This window comes from Metopolophium dirhodum, chromosome 1, assembly GCF_019925205.1.
Source record: "Metopolophium dirhodum isolate CAU chromosome 1, ASM1992520v1, whole genome shotgun sequence".
Taxonomy (NCBI): domain Eukaryota; kingdom Metazoa; phylum Arthropoda; class Insecta; order Hemiptera; family Aphididae; genus Metopolophium; species Metopolophium dirhodum.
In genome coordinates, this window is record NC_083560.1 from 146091248 (window position 1) to 146116807 (window position 25560).

At 32.4% G+C, this 25560-nt stretch overlaps 3 protein-coding genes across 3 annotated transcripts; all 3 read left to right on the plus strand.

Annotated features, from left to right (window-relative positions):
- Nucleotides 1–7719: 7719 nt before the first annotated feature.
- Nucleotides 7720–11846, plus strand: LOC132933192 (uncharacterized). Its single transcript, XM_060999508.1, has 3 exons — nucleotides 7720–7834; nucleotides 7919–8400; nucleotides 9735–11846. The coding sequence occupies exons 1-3, from the start codon at nucleotides 7720–7722 to the stop codon at nucleotides 11844–11846; spliced, it is 2709 nt and encodes a 902-aa protein (XP_060855491.1).
- A 63-nt stretch (nucleotides 11847–11909) lies between these two features.
- On the plus strand, nucleotides 11910–14081 carry LOC132933193 (uncharacterized). Its single transcript, XM_060999509.1, has 2 exons — nucleotides 11910–13229; nucleotides 13311–14081. Exons 1-2 carry the CDS (start codon nucleotides 11910–11912, stop codon nucleotides 14079–14081), a joined length of 2091 nt encoding a protein of 696 aa, XP_060855492.1.
- Nucleotides 14082–14095: 14 nt separating this feature from the next.
- On the plus strand, nucleotides 14096–15629 carry LOC132933194 (uncharacterized). The gene is made up of 3 exons (XM_060999510.1): nucleotides 14096–14392; nucleotides 14437–14864; nucleotides 15590–15629. Exons 1-3 carry the CDS (start codon nucleotides 14096–14098, stop codon nucleotides 15627–15629), a joined length of 765 nt encoding a protein of 254 aa, XP_060855493.1.
- The last annotated feature ends 9931 nt before the right edge of the window (nucleotides 15630–25560 follow it).

Sequence of the window (25560 nt, forward strand, 5' to 3'; positions counted from 1 at the left end):
TGGTTTTCCTTGTTCCAAATCATTAAATTTTATAAATGTATATCCATTGTTCATTTTATTTAAAGCATCTTTAAAGTTTTCCATTTCCATTTCTTATTTATATTAGAAAATATAATTTTTTTTTATTTTCAATAATTTTTTTAAAAAATTTCTATTTAAAAAATTTTTTTCAATATAAATATAAAAAATGAACGAAACTATATATTGTCTTAAATGTAAAATTCAAACAAAAAATATTAATGCAAATAAAATTCAAACAGTTAATGGTAGATGGAGAATTTCATCAATATGTTTTAAATGTAACACAAATAAAAGTAAATTTATAAAAAATCCTACAATTGGACATAATATTTCCAATAAAAAATTAAATGACCCAGATAAAATGATATTAGCTAAAGAACTTCATAAACCAGTTAGAAAAAAATTTCCTAAACGAAGAATAATTACTAAAGGTATTGATGATTTATGGGCTGCTGATTTAGTTATAATGAGAAATTATTCTGATGAAAATGAGGGTTATTCTTATATATTAACTGTTATAGATACATTTTCAAAATTTTCTTGGGCTTTAGAAGTCAAAAAGAAAGATGGAATTAATGTTTCAGAAACATTTCAAAAAATAATAAAACAAGCTATATCACAAAATCATCAAGCACCAAAATTACTCCACGCAGATAAAGGTTTGGAATTTGAAAATAAACATTTTAAAAAAGTTTTGCAAGAATATGGAATTAAAATGTATCACACCCAAAATGAAGAAAAATCGTCAATTATTGAAAGATTTAACAGAACATTAAACAGTAAAATGAGATTACATTTTGAAGTTACAAATTCTAAAAAATGGATTAAAATTTTAAAAAGTTTAATATATGAATATAATTTCAAAGACATACATCGATCTATTGGTATGAGACCTTGTGAAGTAAATAAATCTAACGAAGATGATGTTTTTCATAAATTATTTTCTACAAAAAACAAACCTAAACCAAAAATTAAATTTAGTGTAGGTGATAGAGTAAGAATAACAGCTTCTAAAAAAACATTTGGTAATAAATATAGTAATAATTGGACAAAAGAAATATTTATAGTTAATGAAATTTTATACACAAATCCTATTACTTATAAAATTATAGATTTAAACAATGAAGAGATTATAGGGAGTTTTTATAACCAAGAGTTACAAAAAACAAAATTTTAAATGATATTTTTTAATAGAAATTATTTTATTAAAAAATTGAATGTAAAAAAAAAATAATATTTTCTATAATAAAGAATGGAAGGATTAAATAAAATTGAATCTTTAGTTAAAGAAATTGATATCAATAATAAAATGGATGTATTAAATAAAAAAATATATCCTGCTAAAACTTGTGATAAATGTAATTTAACAATTGGTTCCAAAAGTTGGTCTGCTCATTTGAAATCTATTCGACATCAAAAAAATGATATAGATCAAACAATTTTACCTTGTAGAGTTAATACAAAATATAATGGTGTACCAATTAATCAATATAGACTAAAAAATTTTAATTTTTTGAAAGTAATGCGAAATGAAATAAAAAAAAGTATACAAAAAAAAAATAATAAATGTTATGTGAAATTTTGTGCTTTTGAATACTATGAATATTCTGAGAGTGTTAAATATAATCTAAATAAAATTCCAATTGATGGAAATATTTTCATTATTAATCAAGGAGATGATGGTTTTGGAAATGGAAAGCCTTATGTTTCTAAACTATTACATTCACCAACTTGGTTAGAACTTTGTCATATAGCCAATGATCAAATTATTGCAACAGATGATTATAATCACTATTATCTAGACGATATTAAGATTGTTCAAGATTTAGGAAATATTAAAATGTGTGAATTTAGTATGGGATCTTAATATTATTTAAATATTATTTTTAATAAAAATTATTTTTATTAAAAAATTGAATGTAAAAAAATAATAATATTATCTATAATAAATAATGGATAATAAAAAAATTGAAACAAGTGTTAAAGGAAATGTTAACAATAATAAAATGGATAACAAAACTTGTGAAAAATGTAACTTAACAGTTAGTTACAAAAATTGGTCTAGACATTTGAAATCTATTCGTCATCAAAACAATGATCCAGATCAAACAATTATACCTCGATTTAGAGGAACATACAGAGGTACAACAACAAAAAATGTAAGAACAAAACAAGAGAGAATACCAAAAACAGATAAAACTTGTGATATTTGTAAGCTAACAGTTAAATACAACAGTTGGTCTAAACATTTACAGTCTATTCGTCATCAAAATAATGGTATAAGACCAAGAATATCAAGAGAGATAATACCTAAATCACATAGAGTTTTTAATTTTAATGAAGAAATATTTGAAATAAACAACACGATTCGACCTATTTTAAAAAATGAAGAAACAGCATTTCAAAGTAGATTAAAAACTTATATTATTAAAAATAATATGGGTATTAAAGATATACAAACATTTTTAAATCGTTTAGATAATCCAGTAATAGGACGAGTTAAACATGAATTAAAGAAACAAAATTTAAAAGTTAATATTATGTTTATTGCTATATATAAGAGAGGTAAAAATAAAAAAAATATGGAATATGAGGAAAAAAATTTTAAAACACAAAATATAATCTTAACAAAAAATTCTAACTTAAATGATTTTTATACAGAAGTAAAAATTAAAATTGTACAAGAAGAAGAAGATTTTATATTGAAAGGTTCTCAATGGAGACTTCATGAAATTTTAAGTTTGGGAATAAATATAAATAAATATGTTCCTTTTAAGGGTTCTTCATATATTGAATTACCTAAAAACATTGGAGATAAAAAAGCTATTATAAATGTTAAAAATGAAGATGATAAATGTTTTCTTTGGGCAATACTCTCAGCTTTACATCCTGTTGAAAAAAATGGACAAAGAGTTACAAAATATAAAAAATGGGAAAATGAATATGATGATGTAATTAAAAAATCTAAAATAGAATTTCCAGTAAGTACCAAAGATGTTCCAAAATTTGTTAAATTAATTAACAATTTATCTGTTAATATTTACTACCTAGAAGAAAAAAATAAAAATAAGCATATAATTGTACCATTAGAAGTAACTATAAATGAAAAAACAAATCATATAGATTTGATGTATTTAAGAGAGGATAATGAGAATAAAGGTCATTATTGTTGGATTAAGGATTTATGGAAACTTTGTGGAAGTCAAATGACAAAAGATGGTCATAAAAGAAAAATATGTAAAATGTGTTTAAATAGTTTTGATACAGAAAATAAGTTAAATGAACATAAACATTATTGTGCTAATAATAAAGCTGCTAAAATAGTTCTACCAAAACCCTATAATAAAATTTAGTATTTGAAAAATATAATAATTCCTTAAGAGTACCTTTTGTGGTTTTTACTGACTATGAATGTACTCTTAAACCAATATATACTTGTCAACCAAATGATACAGAGTCTTTTACTAATTGTTATCAGAAACATATACCCAATAATTTTTGTTATTATATTAAATATAGTAATGGTGATTATAAACCTCCTGTAACATATTCTGGTCCAAACGTAGCTCAAGTATTTTATGAATGTATGAAAAATGAAGAAATAAGTATTTCTGAAATATATGATAAAATAGTTCCTATGAAATCATTGAATGAAGAACAATTAAATAATTATTATAATAAATCTAATAAATGTCATATTTGTGAAAGATATTTAAGTGAAATACCTCCAATGTTAGAGAAAAAATTTAAAATATATAAAAACACTATTGAATATTATAAAAATACTGATGATGTTAAAAAATTTAAATTGTATGAAGATAAACTTAAAAACGAAATAGAAAATAAAAATAAAAATATGAGAAAAGTTCGGGATCATGACCACTTAACTGGAGAATATAGAGGAGCAGCACATTCTATCTGTAATCTTAACTACCAAAATCCACGTTTTATTCCAATTGTTTTTCATAATCTTTCAGGTTATGATGCCCATCTATTTATAAAAGAATTTGGGAACGATAATGAACAAATAAAAATGCTCGCAAATAATGAGGAAAAATATATTTCTTTTTCAAAAATTATACCACGTGTAGTAACTAGGAATGGTAAAGACATAAAAATATCTACAGAATTAAGATTTATAGATTCATTCAAATTTTTACCCAGTTCTTTAGACAAGTTAACAAATAATTTAAGAAATGATTCGAAATTAAATTTAAAAAATAAATTTAAAGAACTTAGTAAATATTTTCCTGAAGAACATTTAGATTTAGTTACTAGAAAGTTAGCTTATCCCTATGAGTATATGGATTGTGAAGAAAAATTTAATGAAACATGTTTACCTCCTATTGAAAAATTTTATAGTTCTCTCATTGATAAAAATATAACTAAAGAGGAATATGAAAACTCACAGAAAATTTGGAAAGTGTTTAATATACAAAATATGCGTGAATTCACTAGTTTATATAATAAGATCGATGTTTTATTATTAACAGACATAATAGAAAATTTTAGAGATATTTCTTTAAAAAATTATAAATTAGATCCTATGTGGTATTTTACAACACCAGGATTTGCATGGGATTGTATGTTAAGAATGACAAACGTAAAATTAGATTTATTAACAGATATAGATCAAATATTGTTGTTTGAAAATGGAATCAGAGGTGGTTTATCTCAATGTAGTCAAAGATATTCAAAAGCAAATAATAAATATATGGGAGATAAATTTAAAAAAAAAGAGGAATCAATATTTTTAGAATACTTGGATGCAAATAATCTTTACGGTTGGGCAATGAGTAAATATTTACCTACTGGAGATTTCAAATGGGTTGATAATCTAAATGATTTTGATGTAATGAATATTTCTGACAAATCATCTAAAGGTTATATTTTAGAAGTCGATTTAACTTATCCTGAAGAACTTCATGATCTACATTCAGATTTCCCTTTAGCACCGGAATAACATTTTGATGACAAACAACTCCCAAAATTATTAACAACTTTGTATGATAAGAAAAAATATATAATACATTATGAAACACTAAAATTATATATTAAATTAGGTTTAAAAATAGAGAAAATTCACAGAGTTTTAGAATTTAGTCAATCTCCTTGGTTAAAAGTTTATATTGATTTTAATACTAATCTTAGATCAGAAGCTAAGAATGATTTTGAAAAAGAATTTTTCAAATTAATGAATAATAGTGTTTATGGACGTACTATGATGAATGTTCGAAATCATGTTGATATAAGATTATGTTCTAATGCACTCCAAGTAGAAAAATTAATTGCAAAACCAAATTTTGATCGAAGAACAATTTTTACTGAAAATTTAGCTGCAGTACATATGAAAAGATGTGAAATAACTTTCAATCAACCAATATATGTAGGAATGTGTATTTTAGATTTATCTAAAATGTTAATGTATGATTTTTATTATAATATAATTAAACAAAAATATGGAAATAGAGTTAGATTGTTATATACAGATACAGATTCACTTATATTAGAAATAAAAACTAATGATTTTTATCAAGATATGAAAATTATGTTAGATCATTTTGACACTTCAGATTATCCAAAAGATAATATTTATGGTTTACCTTTAGTTAACAAAAAAGTCTTAGGCAAGTTTAAAGATGAATTAAATGGAAAAATTATGACTGAATTTATAGGTTTAAGATCCAAATTATATTCACATCGAATCTTAGATTCTGAAAAAGAAATTAAAAAAGCTAAAGGTGTTAAAAAAAATGTTGTGGAAAATAAAATATGTTTTAATGATTTTGAAAATTGTTTACTAACAAAAAAATCAAAATATGTTAAACAAAATTTATTTAGAACTAAGAAACATGATATTTTTACTGTAGAACAAAACAAAAAAGCTTTAAGTGTTTATGATGATAAAAGATTTATTTTAGAAAATGGTATTGATACATTAGCTTGGGGACATTATAAAACAAAAATAGACAGAAATGATTTTGTAGACCATCTCAATACACTAATTAGAAATCAAAATCAAAAAGATTAGAAAAATATATAATAATAACGTGTGCCCCATTTGGGTGAGTGTTAAATATATAAGTTTTTAATACATTTTTTCATTTAGATTTTAATTATTAATATCATAAGTTTTGTGAAAAATATTTTAATTATTATTGCATCTAGATTTTAATTATTAATATCATAAGTTTTGCGAAAAATATTTTAATTATTATTGCATTTCGATTTTTATTTTTAATAATTAAGTTTTGCGGAAAATATTTTAATTATTATTGCATTTCATAAGTTTTGCGAAAAATATTTTATTTATTATTGCATTTCAATTTTCTGATCTTTTTGCACATTGTTTTCTTTGTGATCTTTTATTGATATATATGAAGTGAGCCAGGACTGGTACATATATACTACTCACATTTATTGGATCTACCAAAGCAAAAATCTTTATACCATATTTATTAGGTTTGTTGGCTATGTACTGACGAAATTTACATCGTCCCCGGAAGCCCTCTAACATTTCGTCGATTGTACAATATTCTCCTGGTGTATAAAATGATATGCAACGATTTACGAATTCATCAAAAACCGTTCTAATTGGTGCCAAATTGTCAATTGTTTTTCGTTCATTTCGAGTGTGTATGTTATCAAATCGTAAAGCACGAAGTAAAAGGTCAGTATCTAAAACATCTTTGTCCCTTTGATAATTATCACGAGTTTTCGCTAAATATATATTAGTACAAGTAGTAATTTCTTGTAAACATTCGTTGGGAAAAAAAAGTTCCCAAGAGTGTATTATAGTTTTAGCATTTTTTGCTGCCGATTTTACACCAGGAAGGTGTGTTACAATATTTCTTCGTGGAGTTCTTATATTATGAGGAGGAGGGTCAGTATACCACTTGATAATATTATCTTTACCTTTATTATATCCACGAAAATTATTTCTAATAGAATCGTCAGAACAAGACATTTCGGAATCACTTTCATTTTCAACAGATTCATCACTATTTTCTGGATTATCTAATACGTCTACATCACTGTCATCTTCATCGAGGTCAAAATCATCTAACATATCATCGTCAGCTTCCTCAAGCCAAGCAGATATGTTATTATCCATGATAAAATAATGCACAGAAAAAACGTACTTGTTTGGTCGCATATAGAAAATTTCTCTCACCGTGTGTACACGAGTCACGTTAAACGGATACTGAAAATATGTAATCAATTACAAAGTCGTTTAATGCCCATATATTTTTAGATTATCTGTATCTGATAAGGTATAGCACAACTAATAGGCAATAAACCGATATAACAGACAGTGGTGACCAAAATAATATCGTAATGAGAGAATATCTCACCACGCGACCAACGACGGGTTAAAGATCATATAAATGTAATTTTCGATTCCAACGGCAAATTAAAAAAAATATCTGACAAAATATGGAAAGATTTATCGAACCTTCTTGGAAAAAAAATATCGTCCAATTGTTTATATATTTCCGTCTATCAAGACCGTTATAGTCATCAATCTAATTTAAAAAATATACTTGGCCTAACTCATATTTCAAAGCAAACAGAGGAAGATATTTATAGTACTGATGATTCATCTTCTGTTTGCGATGATAATCTTGACGTATTTTCAATAACGATACCTTACGATATATATATATATATTTTATATATATTTACATATATAAAATAATGCCAGTATCAGTAAAGTACAAAAACAATGGTAAGGAAAGAAGATATAATATTCTTCAAAATGGATGGACCGATGTTATTAATGATGCATTTATTAGTGCACATGGACTACCATGTAATTTTATATATAATAGGACAAAAGTATATTGTGATTCTTTTAACTGTAACAAATTTATTAGATTTTCCGCAAAATGTAAAGATTGTGGTTCGAACTTATATGGATGGAGTTATAAAGCACCACAATTAGAACAACCACTAATTATTCAAATACAAGCTAAAGATACAAGAGGTAGGGAAATGGAACATTATACTAAGCGAACGTTGAAAGACTTAAAGCGATCCCTCGTAGGAGCAGAACTTTTAACGGATATACCATCGAATTGGAAGAGAAAAAGTGTGTCTAACTTAAAATTTGGCTGTGACTCACCACCAAATGTTTACAGCAATAATGTTCTCAGTAAGGCTAAACAACAGCATAGTGATAACATATTGGGGATAACAGAAAAATGCCCTATAAAATCAGTCATTGAATTAAAACATAATTCAATTCACTCAGGATCAATCCACTGTATAGGTTGTGACCCCTTTCTCTTACACTATTGGACAAATCATCAGTTAGTGATTTACAAAGATGTATCTAAATCATATTGTCGTATATGTATCGATGCTACTGGAAGTGTGGTAAAAAAAATCCAAAGAAGCTCCTTAAATTTGCCTACTTGTTTTCTACGTGTTGATGTTTCACACATGGTAAAATTATTTAGTCGTATTAAATGTCTTATTGGAATTAAAAACAAATATTTAAAAGAATTCTATGTTCGAGCATTGCGACTTCTGTTGACTTCTGTTACTGTTTACGCAAGCCGTCGTTAAACTCGTACCGCTATCGGTGTTGGCGACTTTACCTGTTGACCGCCGACTAAGCTTGCGTATTCCCCTTCCCGTCCGACGTGTTATCGACTGGCTATTTTGCATGTTATGCTGCCGCGCCGATATGTCTACCAGTTGCCCTGTCTCGCTCGACATCCGACGTCGCTGCTTTGACGTCCGTGAAGACCTTTTGGGTATCGTCTATTGTTTCGACTTTTATATTGTACCGGTCGAGATCCGAGTTACGTGTCGTATTCTCGTATATTATATTATAATCGTCAATCGCCGTCATTAATAATTGCTGTGTCGCGCGCGTAGTACGTACGTAATATTACCTTGTTGTAGCGTATCGCGTACATGTTACGTAAGTTCATCGGTCGGCGCCGCCGATCTATTTGAGTGTCAAGTATAGTGCGTTGTACGTGAAGCCGCCGCCGTCCGTTTCACCGTCGACTGAAGGCCGTGGTCGCCGCCGCCGCCGAGCTATTCCCATATTAATTGATTTATCATAATATCGGTCTGCGCCGCCGATCAGCTGATCGCCTATAATTGTCACGTCCAGCCACCTCCGACGACCATCGCCGCCGCCGCCGCCGCCCAACAATAACAACATCATCGCAGTCGCCGTTGTAGTCTCCCCGTATGTTGTATTGTCATTTTATATTATTATTGTGAATTGTATTATTATTATTGAGTTCTGTGTATGTAGTTGCCATAGAGACGTCTATCGTCAACTGCACTTAAATTATTATTAATATCCTCTGAGATAATTGATCAATATAAATATTATACTTTACCTACCATTTACCAATTTGTATCATTTTATTATTGTCTTCCTGACACCGCGAGTACGTCGTGTCAACTGCCAGGGTAAGAACACGACGTGCGCCAACATTTGGTAGCACAGAGCGTGGTTTCAGTTGATCTCTGTCTCTAAGCGTTGTCAGGTACTATAAGTGACTGGATAGGGCATTGGTAATTGAGTATAGCTGTTCTAGTTATTTATTTATAAACTGTATTATATCTGCTAACGACCTGTCATATATAAATATTTAAATTGTTATCTTGTTTGTTTAAATATTACATTTTGTGGGTCGTGATTGTCAACGTAGGTAACTTAAATTATTAACTAACGTACAATGCAGGGTACAGGGGAAGACGACAGTGCGCGACAACTTAGACTGTTGCAAAGAACAAAAACTGTTGCTATCATATCTCGTGATACTACGGTTAACCGTATCCAGGCCATACACGAATTGTCTAAACGAGTGACCTCTAAGCCAGAGTTACGTACTGAATTTCTAACTGCTGTGGGGGATTTAGACTCGCTGTGGGAGAAATTTGTGGCTGATAACCAGGCGGTTCTCTACGCTCTGTTGGATCTGGGTTTAGCTGCGGAGTTTTCGTCAACCAAGGAATCTCAAGTCCGTTCTCTGTACATACAAGCAGTCGCTGTTGCGGAAACCCTCAGACCAACACAGACATGTGATGATAACGTTAGTCATAACGGGTCTATACATTCCAATCGATCTAATGATAACAATTGTTCAGGCAGACCACGGTTGCCAGAAATACCATTGCCCACGTTTAGCGGCGACCTTTCAGATTGGCCTGTTTTTCGAGATCGGTTCAATGCGCGCGTAATCGAGCGCACTGACTTGTCTAACATTGACCGATTCTACTATTTGCTAGGTTGCCTTAAGGATGAGGCTCTTCATAGTATTCGAAATATTGTTGTATCCGACGCTACATATGACCTAGTGTGGACGACACTTGTAGAACGTTTTGATAAACCTCGACAGCTAGCCTCCTTGATCGTAGATAAACTAATATCTATACCAGCTCAGTCCCAAGAATCGTTAGACGGGTTAAAGGATTTTTTAACGGTTTTCTCTGACCAGGTTTCGACACTTGAATCGTTGAACATCCCTGATCTAGGCGAGTTTCTATTGTTCTCGCTCTCCGCACGGTGTTTACCTCTGTCAACTCGTAAAGGGTTTGAGGCTATCAATAATAACGAGTTCCCTACGGCAGCTGATGTTGTGTCTTATGTTAAAAATCGTGTATCTATTTTGGAAGCTGTCAACTTCACCAGCAGTTCACGTCGTCCACTAGTACAACAGGAACGACCCAAACCCTCTCTACGTCGTCACGATGAAAAACGGTCCAAGGTAACCCTGCACACTTCAAGGCTGTCGAATGATCCGGCCTTAAAATGCTTGTTTTGTTCTAAAGACCATTCGACAGTTCAATGTCCAAATTTTGAAGGTTTGTCAATGGACGCCCGTTACCAGACCGCCCGTGACAAAAAGGTGTGTTTTCGTTGCTTAAATTCAACACACTGGTCAAACCGTTGCAAGATTAACAAGCCGTGTGACAAGTGCTCTGGTCGTCACCATACTCTCCTGCACAGGGATTATCAAGAAACTGAGAAACAAACGCCGCCACAAGTATCAATGGTCAGCGCTCGGGGTACGTCTACAGTACTACTGGGAACTGCTTTGCTGCATGTCCGAGATCATGCCGGTTGTATGCAGCAGGTGCGCGCTCTCATTGATTCCGGATCACAAATAAGCGTCATGTCAACGTCATGTGTTGAACGGCTGGGCTTAAGGCGAGTAAAATGGACCGCGCCTCTCACAGGTGTATCCGGTGTTGCAGTTTCCAATGTCGACGGTTTGGTCAAGTGCCTAATTGCTCCTCGACATGACGACCACCGTATCCACGTCAGTGCTTGGATCCTTCCGAAAATCACCGGTAACATGCCTATCTGTCCTCTCACACCTCAAGTCAAACAGCACTTTAGTCACTTAGCGCTTGCAGACCCAGGATTCGACCGTTCCGACCCCATAGATTTACTTTTGGGTGCTGATGTGTACTCCCAGGTTATGGACGGTAAACGAATTGTCATCAATGATTCGTTGCCTGCTGCTTTCGGGTCCTTGTTTGGCTGGATCATTATCGGCCCTGTTCAGGGCTCTGTGTCCCAATCGTTCCAATCTAATGTTGTGTCACTTACCATCTCTTTAGAGACCATCATCCAACGGTTTTGGCAAGTGGAAGAGCCGGACGAAGTTCCAGACACATTCACCAAGGACGGTCAATGTGAAAGTATTTACATTTCGGAACGGACACGTGATTCTACGGGACGATTTGTAGTTCCACTACCATTTCTAAATGAACACCGGTCCGAGACGTTTCCCGGTTCCAGACAAATAGCTGTGCGCCGCTTTCAGAATCTGGAAAAGAAGCTCTAAGACAATGACACCTTAGGCAAAGCATACAGACAGTTTATGCTTGAGTATGAATCGTTGGGACATATGTCCATTGCCCCTTGTCCAGGTTCATACTTCATACCCCATCATCCGGTGTTTAAGGGCTCGCTAACTTCGAGCAAGATACGAGTTGTTTTCGATGCATCTGCAACGGCATCAAACAAGCTTTCGTTAAACCAATGTCTGCATACCGGCCCTAAGTTGCAACAAGATATCATCGATATTCTTCTACGGTTCCGGGTACACAAGTACACTTTCACTGCTGATGTATGTAAGATGTACCGCCAGATTCTGGTACATCAACAATACCGGTCATTTCAACACATACTTTGGCGGGCGTCAACAACGGACGAACTGAAGGAGTATCAGCTTAACACGGTCACCTATGGCGTGAATTGTGCCCCCTACTTGGCCTTAAGAGTGCTTCAAGACATAGCTGAACAAGAGGGCAGTGACTTTCCGACAGTCAAAGACGCGTTGTTGCATCAGACATATGTCGATGACGTTTGTGTCGGAGCTGATACTTCCAATGAACTCTTAAAGTTGCAGTCAGACTTGCAATTAGTCCTGGGCCGCGCCGGTCTGGACCTCAAAAAATGGTCAAGTAATTTGCCATCTATATTGACAGCCGTGCCTTTGGAGGACCGTGCTTCTGACGTCATTCATTTCGACGATAAGGAGGGTGGTGTGACAAAGGTTTTGGGTCTTCAATGGAATCCCTCGATGGATGTGTTCGGATTCAACGTATGTCCATCATCACACACTCCAACCAAACGTACTGTTCTGTCCACCATCGCGAGAATTTATGACCCGATCGGATTTCTCGCTCCAGTCATATTTTATGAAAAGCATATCATGCAAAGGATTTGGAAGGCGAATGTATCCTGGGACGACCCTCTACCACCAGATTTGGTCAATTGTTGGTCCGTGTTTGTCGACAGTCTCCCGGCAGTATCAAATGTAAAGGTTCCTCGTTTCCTATCCACGCAATTGCAGTCTCGCGTTCAGCTGTGCGGCTTCTGCGATGCGTCAGAAAAGGGTTACTCGGCAGTAGTGTACTTGCGCACAGTCACACACAATCACTCTGTCTCTATTTCGCTACTTGGATCCAAAACCAAAATGGCTCCTGTAAAGACTTCCACTGTGCCTAGACTCGAGTTATGTGCCGCTGTCCTACTTGCTCGGTGGCTGTACCGCCTTCTGACGATATTACAGGATAAACTGAACGTAGACTCTACCTTTGCTTGGTCTGATTCACAGATAGTTTTGTCCTGGTTAGTCAAACCTCACTCTATGTTCAAAGTGTTTGTCTCCAATCGTGTGCATCGAATACATACACTTCTTCCACATTGCCAATGGGGATATGTTCGCTCTGCTATCAATCCTGCGGATTGCGCTTCCAGGGGAATGCTACCTTCCGAGTTGATAAGCCATTCGTTGTATTAGTGTGGTCCGAAATTTTTATATGCAAATGTCGATACTTGGGACACGTCTCCAACTCCCATTCCAGTGGAACAATTACCTGATACTAAGATCGTATCCCTTACCGTAACTGTTGGTGAACCATCTGAATGGATTTGTCGATTTTCCTCGTATGAACGCATGCTTCGTGTCATATCGTGGGTACGCCGTTTCATTTTTCGCTGTAAGCGTAAGGAGTACCCACTCGCCTTCTTGCAGGCATCTGAGCTTCAGGAGTCACTTGTCAGTATTGTCCGAGTATCTCAGCGTCTATTGTTGTCTGGATTGTTCATCACCCTGGAATCGGACCGAACTCCATCACGCTCATACGCTCGTCTCCGCCCATTCATTGACTCCAACGGACTGATCCGCATTGGCGGTAGACTACATCACGCCGATTTACCAACTCTTCAGAAGCAGCCCATGCTGTTACCCAAGACGTCACACTTAGCTAAGCTGATCGTTCGACACTGGCATTTAGTTACGTGTCATTCTGGACCCAGGGTTATAACCGCTTTGATAACCCGTAACTTTTGGATAATGTCAGTTCGTGTTGTCATTCGTCAGACTATTGGGTCATGCACCACCTGTGTTCGAGCTATCGCTCAATCTCCGCAACCTCTGATGGCAGATTTGCCTGCAGCCCGTGTTCAAGTATGTCAGCCTTTCTCCAAAGTCGAAATCGACTATGCCGGCCCCGTTCCAATGAGAGAATGCCGCCTACGGAATCCTAGAGAGAGTACAAGGTCTACATAGCTGTTTTTGTTTGCATGGCTGTCAAAGCCGTTCATCTGGAGCTCGTTCTTGAGCTATCTACTGACGCATTTTTAGCGGCGTTCGATAGGTTTATAGCTCGTCGTGGTCTGCCTCAAGAAATCTTTTCTGACTGCGGTACCAACTTTGTTGGCGCGTCAAAACGGCTATCCATACTGGTCAATCATCCAGAAAATCGTGACCGGTTGACAGCTCGCGCTCCTTGTTCTTGGAACTTTAACCCCCCAGCAGCACCACATTTTGGAGGTCTCTGGGAAGCCGCCGTACGTTCAACCAAAACTCTGTTGTCTAGGGTAATGGGGTGTCACCATCCAACCTTGGAGGAACTATCAACCAGTTCTGTCGAATCGAAGCTGTCCTCAACTCACGACCGCTCACGCCAATGTCTTCGTCCCCATTGGACTTAGACTATTTGACACCAGGTCATTTTCTGATTGGCCGGCCGTTGCTGTCCGTGCCAGATCTGCCGATGCCAGAGACAGCTAGCAAGTCGGTTCCTCGTTGGAAGCTTCTCCACCAGTGCCATCAGGCGTTCTGGCGTCGGTGGTCCGCCGAATATTTATGCTCTCTGCAAGTACGCAACAAATGGACTAAGAGCAGCCCCAACCTCAAAATAGGCGATATGGTCGTAGTGAAAGACAAACAGCTGGCCCCCACCCACTGGCGCTTAGGACGCATACTAAGTGTCAACCCAGGCGTTGACGGTGTAGTTCGTGTAGTCCGATTGTTAACTTCACAAGGGGAGTTAACTAGACCTGTGGTTAAGTTAGTATTGTTACCTACGGAATAGCCCCACTAGTCAGTTCCATCCGTACCCTCATAGTAGTTCCTTACACCCACTCCAGTCACTATTACAAAAAAAAAACCTATATTTTCTTACTTTGGTGTCAGTGACACGATGTACCGCTTGTTGCCTTGATTTTTTGTGTATAAATCTTTTTTACTCATTGTTGGTTTTTTTGTTCGTTACTCTTTTTGAAACGTTATACTATTTGAAATTGATGTTACCATTTAATATCTATCTTGCTTATTACTATATATTATTCTTACTATGTATCCTTTTGTATAAGTAGGTAGTATATGTAGGTTCTATCCCAGTTTTTACAATTACAGGGAGATTTAAAAACGGTTATCCACGACTTTCCCCCTTGAACGATCAGATTTGTGGGTGCTTACTACCCCAGTTTTTTACTGTTCCAGGGTGATTTAAAAACGGTTATCCACGACTTTCCCCCTTGGATGAACAGATTTTTGGCTGCTTTCTATCCCAGTTTATACTGTTTAATTTTTTCATCACTGCTAGATATCGCTTTTTGCTTAAAGCAGACTATGGTGTACCAGGAGAACATGTGAATTAAATTTTCATTGATGTATTTGTTCATTCACAGACTGTTTTTCCGGAGAAACTTAAATTTTACTTTTGTTGGTTGCACTGTATTTTTTATCAAAATTTGGTAAACAAATTATTAATAATTTTTAAATATATTCAGTTGCTTGCGATTAGCTGTTTTACCAAGTTGTGTTTTGTAGTTTCTAATTTCCTCGTCGTTTCTTTAATTTTTTTAAAAAAAATGAATTTCCAAAAATGTACAAATGATATCCGGTCATTGGTTAGTCAAATACGATTCAATTCAACACCGGCTTATCCAGAATTCACCGCATTTTCATCAAGGCTAAGATCATTTCAAACATACCCATCAAATACGGGCCAAAACAAATATAAATTGGCCCAGTGTGGTTTCCAGTATCTAAACATCGGGGATGCAGTTCAATGTCACTGGTGTGGGATAATTCTACATAATTTTGAAATTTTTGACGATTGTTTTATAGAACATACTCGTTATTCACCAAAATGTGTATTTCTATTATTAATGAAGGGAAATCAGTATATACAAAAAGTCTTAAGTAATTATTGTAAAACCGATGTTATTTGTAATTGTGAAACCGATCCGGACGACACCATTTGTTAAATCATGTGTTTTTGCTTATAATATATATTTTTTTTACATTTTTTGTATTTTTTATCCATGATTTTAGTATATAATATGTTTACAAACGATAAAAACTCACAGTTCAACGTAGGACTTCTAGCAGTTATATTTCACTTTATATTTATGCTTATAGTGGTCAAAATATTTTTAACTTATAAAAAAATTAACAAAATTATTTAACAATGGATTCACCAATAATTGTCTGTAAGTCTACTTTTGACATCCGTGCTTTTAGCAAGAAAAATATTACAGTGGGGTTATTAATTAATAATCAGATTTCTATTATTTTGCTATTGGAGTGTAAACTTTCAAAGAAAATTATTACATTAAGTTTGGAAGAATGGTTTACACTTATGTCTGAATCTAATTACAATTCAATTATGAATAATTTACATATCAGATGTAGACGTGTAAAAATAACAGATAACTTTTCATATTCAACCAATGTTAAACATAGTTTAATTACCTTGCATATAAACGACAATTACATTAGTTTGACGAACATTGACTTCGCCCGTCTCAAGCAAATACAAAATTTGATCGATTTGTATATTGTAGAAAAACAGAAACGTTTGTCAAGTTATCAGGTTACATTTGACACAGCTTACGAACTGATTAAAAACGATGTCCGCGGTCTTCCCATCACTTGCCAGAGGAATGAATTTACAAACCAATATATTCAAAACTATGACTTTAGTTATTATTCGCATCTACAAAACGATGACACATCATTTTTACATGAAATATTGCAATTTCATTTTAACACAATGTCTGATATGATATTACAAGACCTATTAGTATAATAAATTATTGTTTTTTTTATAAATAAAACTTTTTTGTATACAATAATCAATCTTTTTTTATTTCAGGAGATAACCTATGTAAATAATTAATTTGCCTTGATAAAAAACTTTTATATTTTTTATTATAAAAAGTATAACATATAAAATATCTTTATTTTAAAATATCTGATGATGTTATCCATGAATTTTGGCTCGAATCAAAGCCTAACCATTTGACAAACATTTTATTCCCAACTTTTTTTATGATACGTTCAACGAGGAAAGTGTCTGGATAATCCGTTAACTTAATTTCCTGTTCGTAAAAACCACCTAAGATTTTATTGCCTGTTCCATCTTTTAGTCGATAAGTTACTGGGTTTGTCTGTAAGACTTTTGAAATTGTAAATATTTCCGTTGTCCAATTTGGGGTGTATCCTTTACTAAATGCATGTTTATACTTAGATATTCTTACTTTATCATTAACTTTAAATTTCGGTTTATATAATGTTTTATCATTTATATGGGTATTAAATTTAATTTTGTTTGCGTCCAACCGAGCATCATTGGGTGTACATTTGATTGTTCTATGTTTTGTATTATTATAGTTTTGTATAATTTTTGATATTTTATCATACCAATTCCATGTACCTGTTGCAGTGAAATGTCTATATATATTATTTTTAAGGGTTTGTATAACACGTTCACAAATTGAACACTTGATAACACTGTATGAACTAAAATGTTTAATTTTATATTTTTTCATTAAATTTTGAAATTGAATATTATAAAATTCTGTGCCATTATCTGTCTGTAACAATTTTGGATTAGCTTTTTTCAATATATTAGACATGGCTTTTGTACAATTTTCACCGGACTTATTTTTCAGTGACTCAACCCAAATATATTTTGAATACGTGTCTATAACAACTAAAATATATCTAAAGCCGTGATTTTTTTTAGAATGAGATTGCATATCCATTAAATCAGCTTGCCAGAGGTCATCAATAAACCGTGTTACTACGCATCGTCTAGGAAATATTTTTCTGGCTGGCCGATGTAGTTCATTAGCTATACTATCTAAGGTTACCATTATACTATAATATTTCTCTCACGTAGCTCTTCTAAAATAGATATAATTTCATTATTAACACCAGTATTACCCGCACTTTGTGATGATGCTAAAAGATTTAATCTAGTCACTAGCTCATTTGGGTCGTCATAATAAACTAACTGGGTTTGAGGTATTACATCTTTATATAAACCAGCACCTTTATTATTAGTCTGCGGTGTTGAAGTAAAACTAAACATATTTTCAACAACAGGTTCTGAAATCATAGAACTGTTAGCTGTTGGTTGAAATTCAAACGGCGCATTTCCCATGGTTGTATTATTATGAATATTACTACGTTTAGCGCTCAACCTAGATATATGTTCGTTAAATGGTAATAAGTTAATTTGAGGAGTTTTAGGGGTATTAATTTTAGTTATTTCTTTGTTTAACTGATGATCCTCATTTTTCATTCGTTCGTACAGAGGTTTTACAACATTAATCCATTTAAAGTATCTTGAGGTTTTGGGTTTCCCATCGGGTTTTAAATGAACATGTGTTGTTCTTAAAATATCATAATAAGATTCCATATCTTCTATAGTGTGATTTTTTGGTTCCTTCTCGCATAATAACGACCATAGCCCTTTAGTCCATTTATAGTATTTATTAACCAACTGTAAGTTACCATGACAAAAAGTTACTGTGTGATCTCCTATTTTGTACGAATCACTAGCTTTATCATAATACATACCATAGGATTTATCATAACGTTGTATTGTCTGTCGATTATTAAAAAAATTTGAAAATGTTGAATTTAATACATCGTCATCTTCGTCACTAATATGCGAGGTTTCCGTATTTTTTTGATCAGCTGGGTGCGAGTTACATTGATTATTTTTTTCTATACTTGTACTCAATGGTTTAAATGCTTCACGGAAATAGTTTTCAGAATCTATAACGCCCCGTTTCATTTCCATTATTTTTCGTTTAATATTTTTTTTTGATGTTATTAAATTTTCCAGCAAAACTTTTTCTTTATCCATTGTAAATAATAAATACAATTTAACTGTATCGTATGACTACTGATATCACTATGTGGTTAATAACTGCGTACTATGGTATATATATATATATTTATAAAGTATTTTATTAAAATAATATTAAGGTTTACAATAATTTTTACAAAGTTCATCATTAAATGGCTTGTAAATTATAATATCAGAAAATTAATGATATGTATGTTAACATAATACAATACTAATTTATCTTATTTTAATAAACGTATGAAAACCACATCTATATCTTCCTTCATTCATTTCTCGAGTCTTATCGATAACCAGAAACCCGTAATCACTGTGGTTCCAACATAAATGGGAAATTTCCCGAAATTTTGAGAAATCCATATCTGCTGACGTATGATCGTTGAATATATGTCGTAAATTTGTATCATCTTGTTTCAGCAGCATTAAAAAGTTTGAGTTATCTCTTACTAATTGTTTTGATATTTTAGAATATGTTTGTGCTAAATAAAATACAGAGCTAGCACCTGAATGTCTTCCAATGCTGAAGTATTCTCTGATTACAGATTGTGGACCACATATTACATCATCAAAAATTATAATAGAATTTTTTTTAGTCAAGTTCGGTTTTATAACCTTATCAGCGCTTGTAAATATGAAAAAATTAGCACCTTGTATATCATCTATAATTTTTTTTAATAAAACATATTTTTCTTGATTGGAGGTTTTCGAGTATAAATAAATATTTTCAAATCTTAACCCGTTTGCGTGTGTGATCAGATTATACATTATATTTGTTTTTCCTGAACCGCTGGGACCAACTAGTATAGCACGTATAGTATCAGGAAATAACGAACCGTGTCTTGATGGTTTTTTAACTGTCCGAACATCCACATTTATAACATCCAATTTATCTTTCTGTTCAATCAAATCCATTTTTTCTTATAAATACGCTAGAATTTTCCAATTTGTAATCAGTTATCGATGACACGTTCAACTCGTAAGTGTAAGTCAGTCAAGACTGGAAAAGGATTTGTAAACTCCCTTATAAATAGTCTCCCGTTTGAAGCCCATGTACCAGGATATCAGTATTGCGGTCCAGGTACGAAATTAAAAAAGAGGTTAGATCGTGGTGATAAAGGAATAAACCCATTGGATGCTGCTTGTCGCGATCACGATATTGTGTATGCAGCGAGTAAAAATTTAGACGATAGACATAGAGCTGATAAAGTGTTAGAAAATCGTGCTTGGGAAAGATTTAAAGCAAAAGATACTCCTAAAAAAGAGAAACTAGTTGCGTATGCAGTAACAAATGCGATGAAAGCTAAAAGAAAAATAGGTATGGGTTGTAAACGGAAACGTGCTATAAAAACAAATGGTATATTAGCAGCGAAGAAAAAAAGAATCTCAAAGAAAAAGAATGGTGGTAAAAGGCTGATTTTAGCACCGAGACAGTCAGGAGGTGTAATTCCTTTAATACCTATATTTGCAGGATTGTCAGCACTTGGTAGTTTGATGTCTGGAGGTGCTAGTGTGTATAATGCGGTTCAAAATAGAAAAAGAAAAAAAGGAAGTGGTTTGAATTCAAACAAGAATAGATCAAGAAAAAAAAAAAACTGATGATTACGCTACCTGACAGACCGCTTTCGTCTCAGGATATTATAAAATACGTCGGGAAGTTGAAAATCAATCATTTCCGTGGTGTCTTTTCACGTGATAACTTACCTAAAAAACCGCATACGATTGAATGTGGTATATTAAACTTGGATATATCTTCAGGCGACGGAAGCCATTGGGTAGCGTTTTATAAAAATAAGGACAAAGTTGTATATTTTGATAGCTTTGGTGATTTACCACCACCAATTGAATTACAACATTATTTCAGACAGTTCAAAATAGTATACAACTATTCCAACTATCAAGACTTCAATACATTTAACTGTGGTCATTTATGTCTTGAATTTTTACAATGTATGAATCTGTTACATTAAGTTTAACTGGAAATACAACTATATTATCCACGAATTATTTTCCATCTCTAAACGTTTACGAGGATTCAGAAATAGCTTTGTTATCTTTGCAAACATACAATTCATTTCCAAATATTATAAATCTAACTAATAACCGGCTGAGAATAAAATCAATTCCTCCAGACAGAAAAGTAAATATTCAATTTTTTGTGCCAGTCGAATGCTGTGACATAGAAGATATTAACAAATATATGGTAGAAGAGTTACCTCAAGCTAATAAAGTCTACGGAACAAAGCTAACATTCAATGTACGTATTGATCCTATCGATTTTAGAACGTATATAAAATGTAATGGAATACTACGCTTTGAGCATCCGTATAGTATAGCACCTGTTTTTGGGTATAGAAAGAAAGATTGTGGACCGTTTTATGAAGAACATCGATCGGATAAAGCTGCAAATTTAAACACATTTAATTCTATAAAAGTAATGTGTAATATAGCACATGGGTCATTCAACAACCAACTTCAAACCCATTCGATATATGAGTTTTTCCCGAGTGGGAGAAGAGGAACAAAGGTTGTTCAATCTCCGGTAAACCTTATATATTACCGATTAAACAAAACAGATATTAATTCAATTACTGTTCAGTTAGTTGACCAAAACAATAATCCAATTGACAATTTTAACGAAACGTTAACAGTTGTTCTGCATATTAAACGTCACGGATCTCATCATTAAATTTATATCTTAGATTTTGTAATGTATGAGTCAGTTACTTTAAGTTTAACTGGGAATGCTACCATATTATCTGTAAATTATTTTCCACCTATAGGCCTTTACGAGGACTCAGAAATAGCTTTGTTATGTTTACAGTCATTTAATTCGTTTCCAAATATTAATGATAATAATAATAAATTTTCTATACAAGTAGCTGAGAATGAAAACAATAATGATCCTATGATATGTTTTATTACATTGGAAGAGGGTTGTTATGAAATTGAAGATATTAAGCAACGAGTTAAGAAGCAAATAGATACCTATAATAGTAAAAACTTAACCAATTTAACATTCGACATTACGGTTGATCCTAACGATTTCAGATCGTATATAAAATGTAATGGGATACTACACTTTGAGTATCCGCATAGTATAGCACCTGTATTCGGTTTTGAAAAACGAGTATATAACCCATACAATGAAATTCTTCGATCAAAAAAAGCTGTCAATTTAAACACAATTAATTCTATAAAAGTAATGTGTAATATAGCTCAAGGATCATTCAACAACCATCTTCAAAGTCATTCGATTTATGAGTTTTTCCCGAGTGAAAAAACAGGATCTAAAGTTATACAGTCACCACCAAACTTAATATATTACAAATTGAATAAAACAAATATTGACTCGATAACCGTTCAGTTAGTAGATCAAGATCATAATCCGATTGATAATTTTGATGAGGCATTGACAATTGTGTTACATATTAAACGTTACGGGTCTTGAGATGGGATTAAAATTCAATATAAGTCCACTACTTCGGATCAGAACAACTAGTCATAAGACTAAAGTGCTACCAGTAACATCAAATAAAATAAAAAAATTGACAGTGAAGAATAAAAAAATTTTACAAGCTCTGGGTTATCAATTGAAGCAAAATGCCTGAAAGTGATATTTTGGATATAACTTCACAGTACGAAACGGATTCTAAAATTACGAAAATTGAATATCATTCATACGCACCGTATACAACATCATTTAATAATAATGATGAAATACGTATATCAATCCAGCAAACGGATGTTTATCCATACCTACACGAAAGCTTCATTTTTTTGGAAGGAACAATTACTGATCCTACCAAAGTGAAACTATCTAATAACGGTTACTCTTACCTCTTCGAACAAATACGATTGGAAATCAATGGGATAGAAGTAGATAGCGCACGTGTTCTTGGAATCACTAGCTCGTTGAAAGGTTACTTATCCGGTACGCCAGACAACTACAATTGCTATGAAAATGCTGGCTGGAATTTTAAAAACGCAACACAATCGGAAAATGATAAAGGTGAATTTAGTGCTTGCATTCCATTGAAATATTGGTTAGGTTTATTTGAAGACTATAAAAGAATATTAGTGAATTCTAGATTGGAATTAATATTAACCCGAAGTCATAGTGATTTAAATGCTTTACAAGTTAAAACTGGTGCAACTGCTACTGAAGGTAAAGTCGTTTTAAATAAAATTGTCTGGATGGTACCACATATCACTGTTGACGATGAAGAAAGATTAAAATTATTGAAACTTATAGAAAAAGAAAAAAGCCTATTTATCCCTTTTAGATCTTTTGAAACTTTTGAATATCCTGAACTTGGTACCACTAAAAAAGTTGTATGGAATTTGAAAACTGCATCAAAATTAGAAAAACCCCGATTTATCATAATTGGATTACAAAAAGGACGCAAAAATTTGATAACAAAAGATTGTAGTATATTTGACCATTGTAATTTAACAAACGTTAAAGTGTTTCTGAACTCGATAGCTTATCCGTACAATAATTTGAATTTAGATTTTACTAAAAATAATTTCACCTTATTATATAATATGTATACATCGTTTCAAGAATCGTACTATGAAAAAAGTATTCGTAACCCCATATTGAGTCCTTCTACTTTTCTGACAAACGCACCAATTATAGTCATCGATACTTCGAAACAGAACGATTCAGCCACTGCTTCAGCAGTAGATGTTCAATTGGAAATTGAAGCTTCAGAATCACTAGCAGGTGTGACTGCTTACTGTTTATTAATTCATGATAGAATTGTAGAATATGTACCTTTTACTAGAGAAGTAAGAAAACTTGTGTAAATATAATTAAGAATTAATTTATAACAATAAAAAAAACTATTATTTATTAATTTGTAATATTTTCATTAAATATTATTTCAGTTTTATAGTAAGGTTTGATAAAAAATAATTTTGACTATAGTGTAAACATTTGATGTATATACACTAAATAATTTTGTGTAATGAATAAATAGGTTTACAACATGTGTGTAATCTCAGTAATGTGTGTCTCAGTAAATCGGTGACCCCCCGGAGGGATATCCAGATTAAGTCTTAATCATTACGTTACAACACGTCAATGAACTGTAAACATACAGATGTATACTACTAGCACGGGATAATAAGCGATCAGGTTTATATAAAAATTACACAATTGGTTAAGTACAATATTGTTTCAAATGATTTAGTTATACAAGATTCAAAAAAATTAAAAACATAATTTTATAAGTTATAACACTAAATTTCAAAATTGAATGATCAAGTATAAAATGCATCATTATTCTATATATTATTTATTTAATTTTATTTAATATTTACAAGGCCAATGTTCAATTACAATATAGAATAACGATATTAACAAAAGTATAATAATATTTACCAATTATAACATATTTTAAATAAATCAATATAACTAAAGTATATAAACATAAATAGACTTCTATATTTAATATAATAGGATCAATAAAAAGTAAAATTATTATACCCATTTCTGAAATGTCTCTTTCAATTTCTTTTAATAAGTCCATTGTAAATAATAACGCACAATTCAACGGTTACTAATAAACTGATACAGATTAAGTTGTGCGTTATTATATAACATATTATAAACAGTTATTACAAAATCTAATAACCCGAAAATTGAAACATAATATATTATAAAATTAAAAATTACAGTTTATGAATAAAAACATGAAAAAAAAAACAAAAAAAAATGTAGACCCATGGTATAGTGGACTATGACACTGGGTGTAGTATTAACATACATACTTACCCTAAATTTAAATTTATCAAACTCTACACTCAACGCCTTAGCCCACTAGGCCATGAGTCTACAAGTTATTTAATTACTATTTTTGTATATAAGTTAAAATAATGAAAAAATTAAAAAGTAAGATAAAAATGGAAACAGTAAATATATTTGTATGGGCCAAAAAATAATAATAATCACTTGTTGTGAAACTGAGTAAAATTTGAATTGAAAAAATTAAGCAGTATAAACTGGGATAGAAAGCAGCCAAAAATCTGATCGACCAAGCGGGAAAGTTGTGGATACACGTTTTTAAATCTCCCTGTAATTGTAAAAACTGGGATAGTAAGCACCCACAAATCTGATCGTCCAAGTGGAAAAGTCGTGGATATCCGTTTTTAAATCTCCCTGGAACAGTAAAAAACTGGAAACAGTAAATATATTTGTATGGGCAAAAAATAATAATAATCACTTGTTGTGAAACTGAGTAAATATCTTTTTTTTTTTTGGGTAAAATTTAAATTGGAAAAATTAAATAGTGTAAACTGGGATAGAAAGCAGCCAAAAATCTGTTCATCCAAGGGGGAAAGTCGTGGATAACCGTTTTTAAATCACCCTGGAACAGTAAAAAACTGGGGTAGTAAGCACCCACAAATCTGATCGTTCAAGGGGGAAAGTCGTGGATAACCGTTTTTAAATCTCCCTGTAATTGTAAAAACTGGGATAGAACCTACATATACTACCTACTTGTATATTTGTCATTTTTTTATTGTATAATTAGCACCTTTAATGCCAGCCCTTACTTCGTCATCTCAAGAGTCAAGATCACCATTTCAACTGAT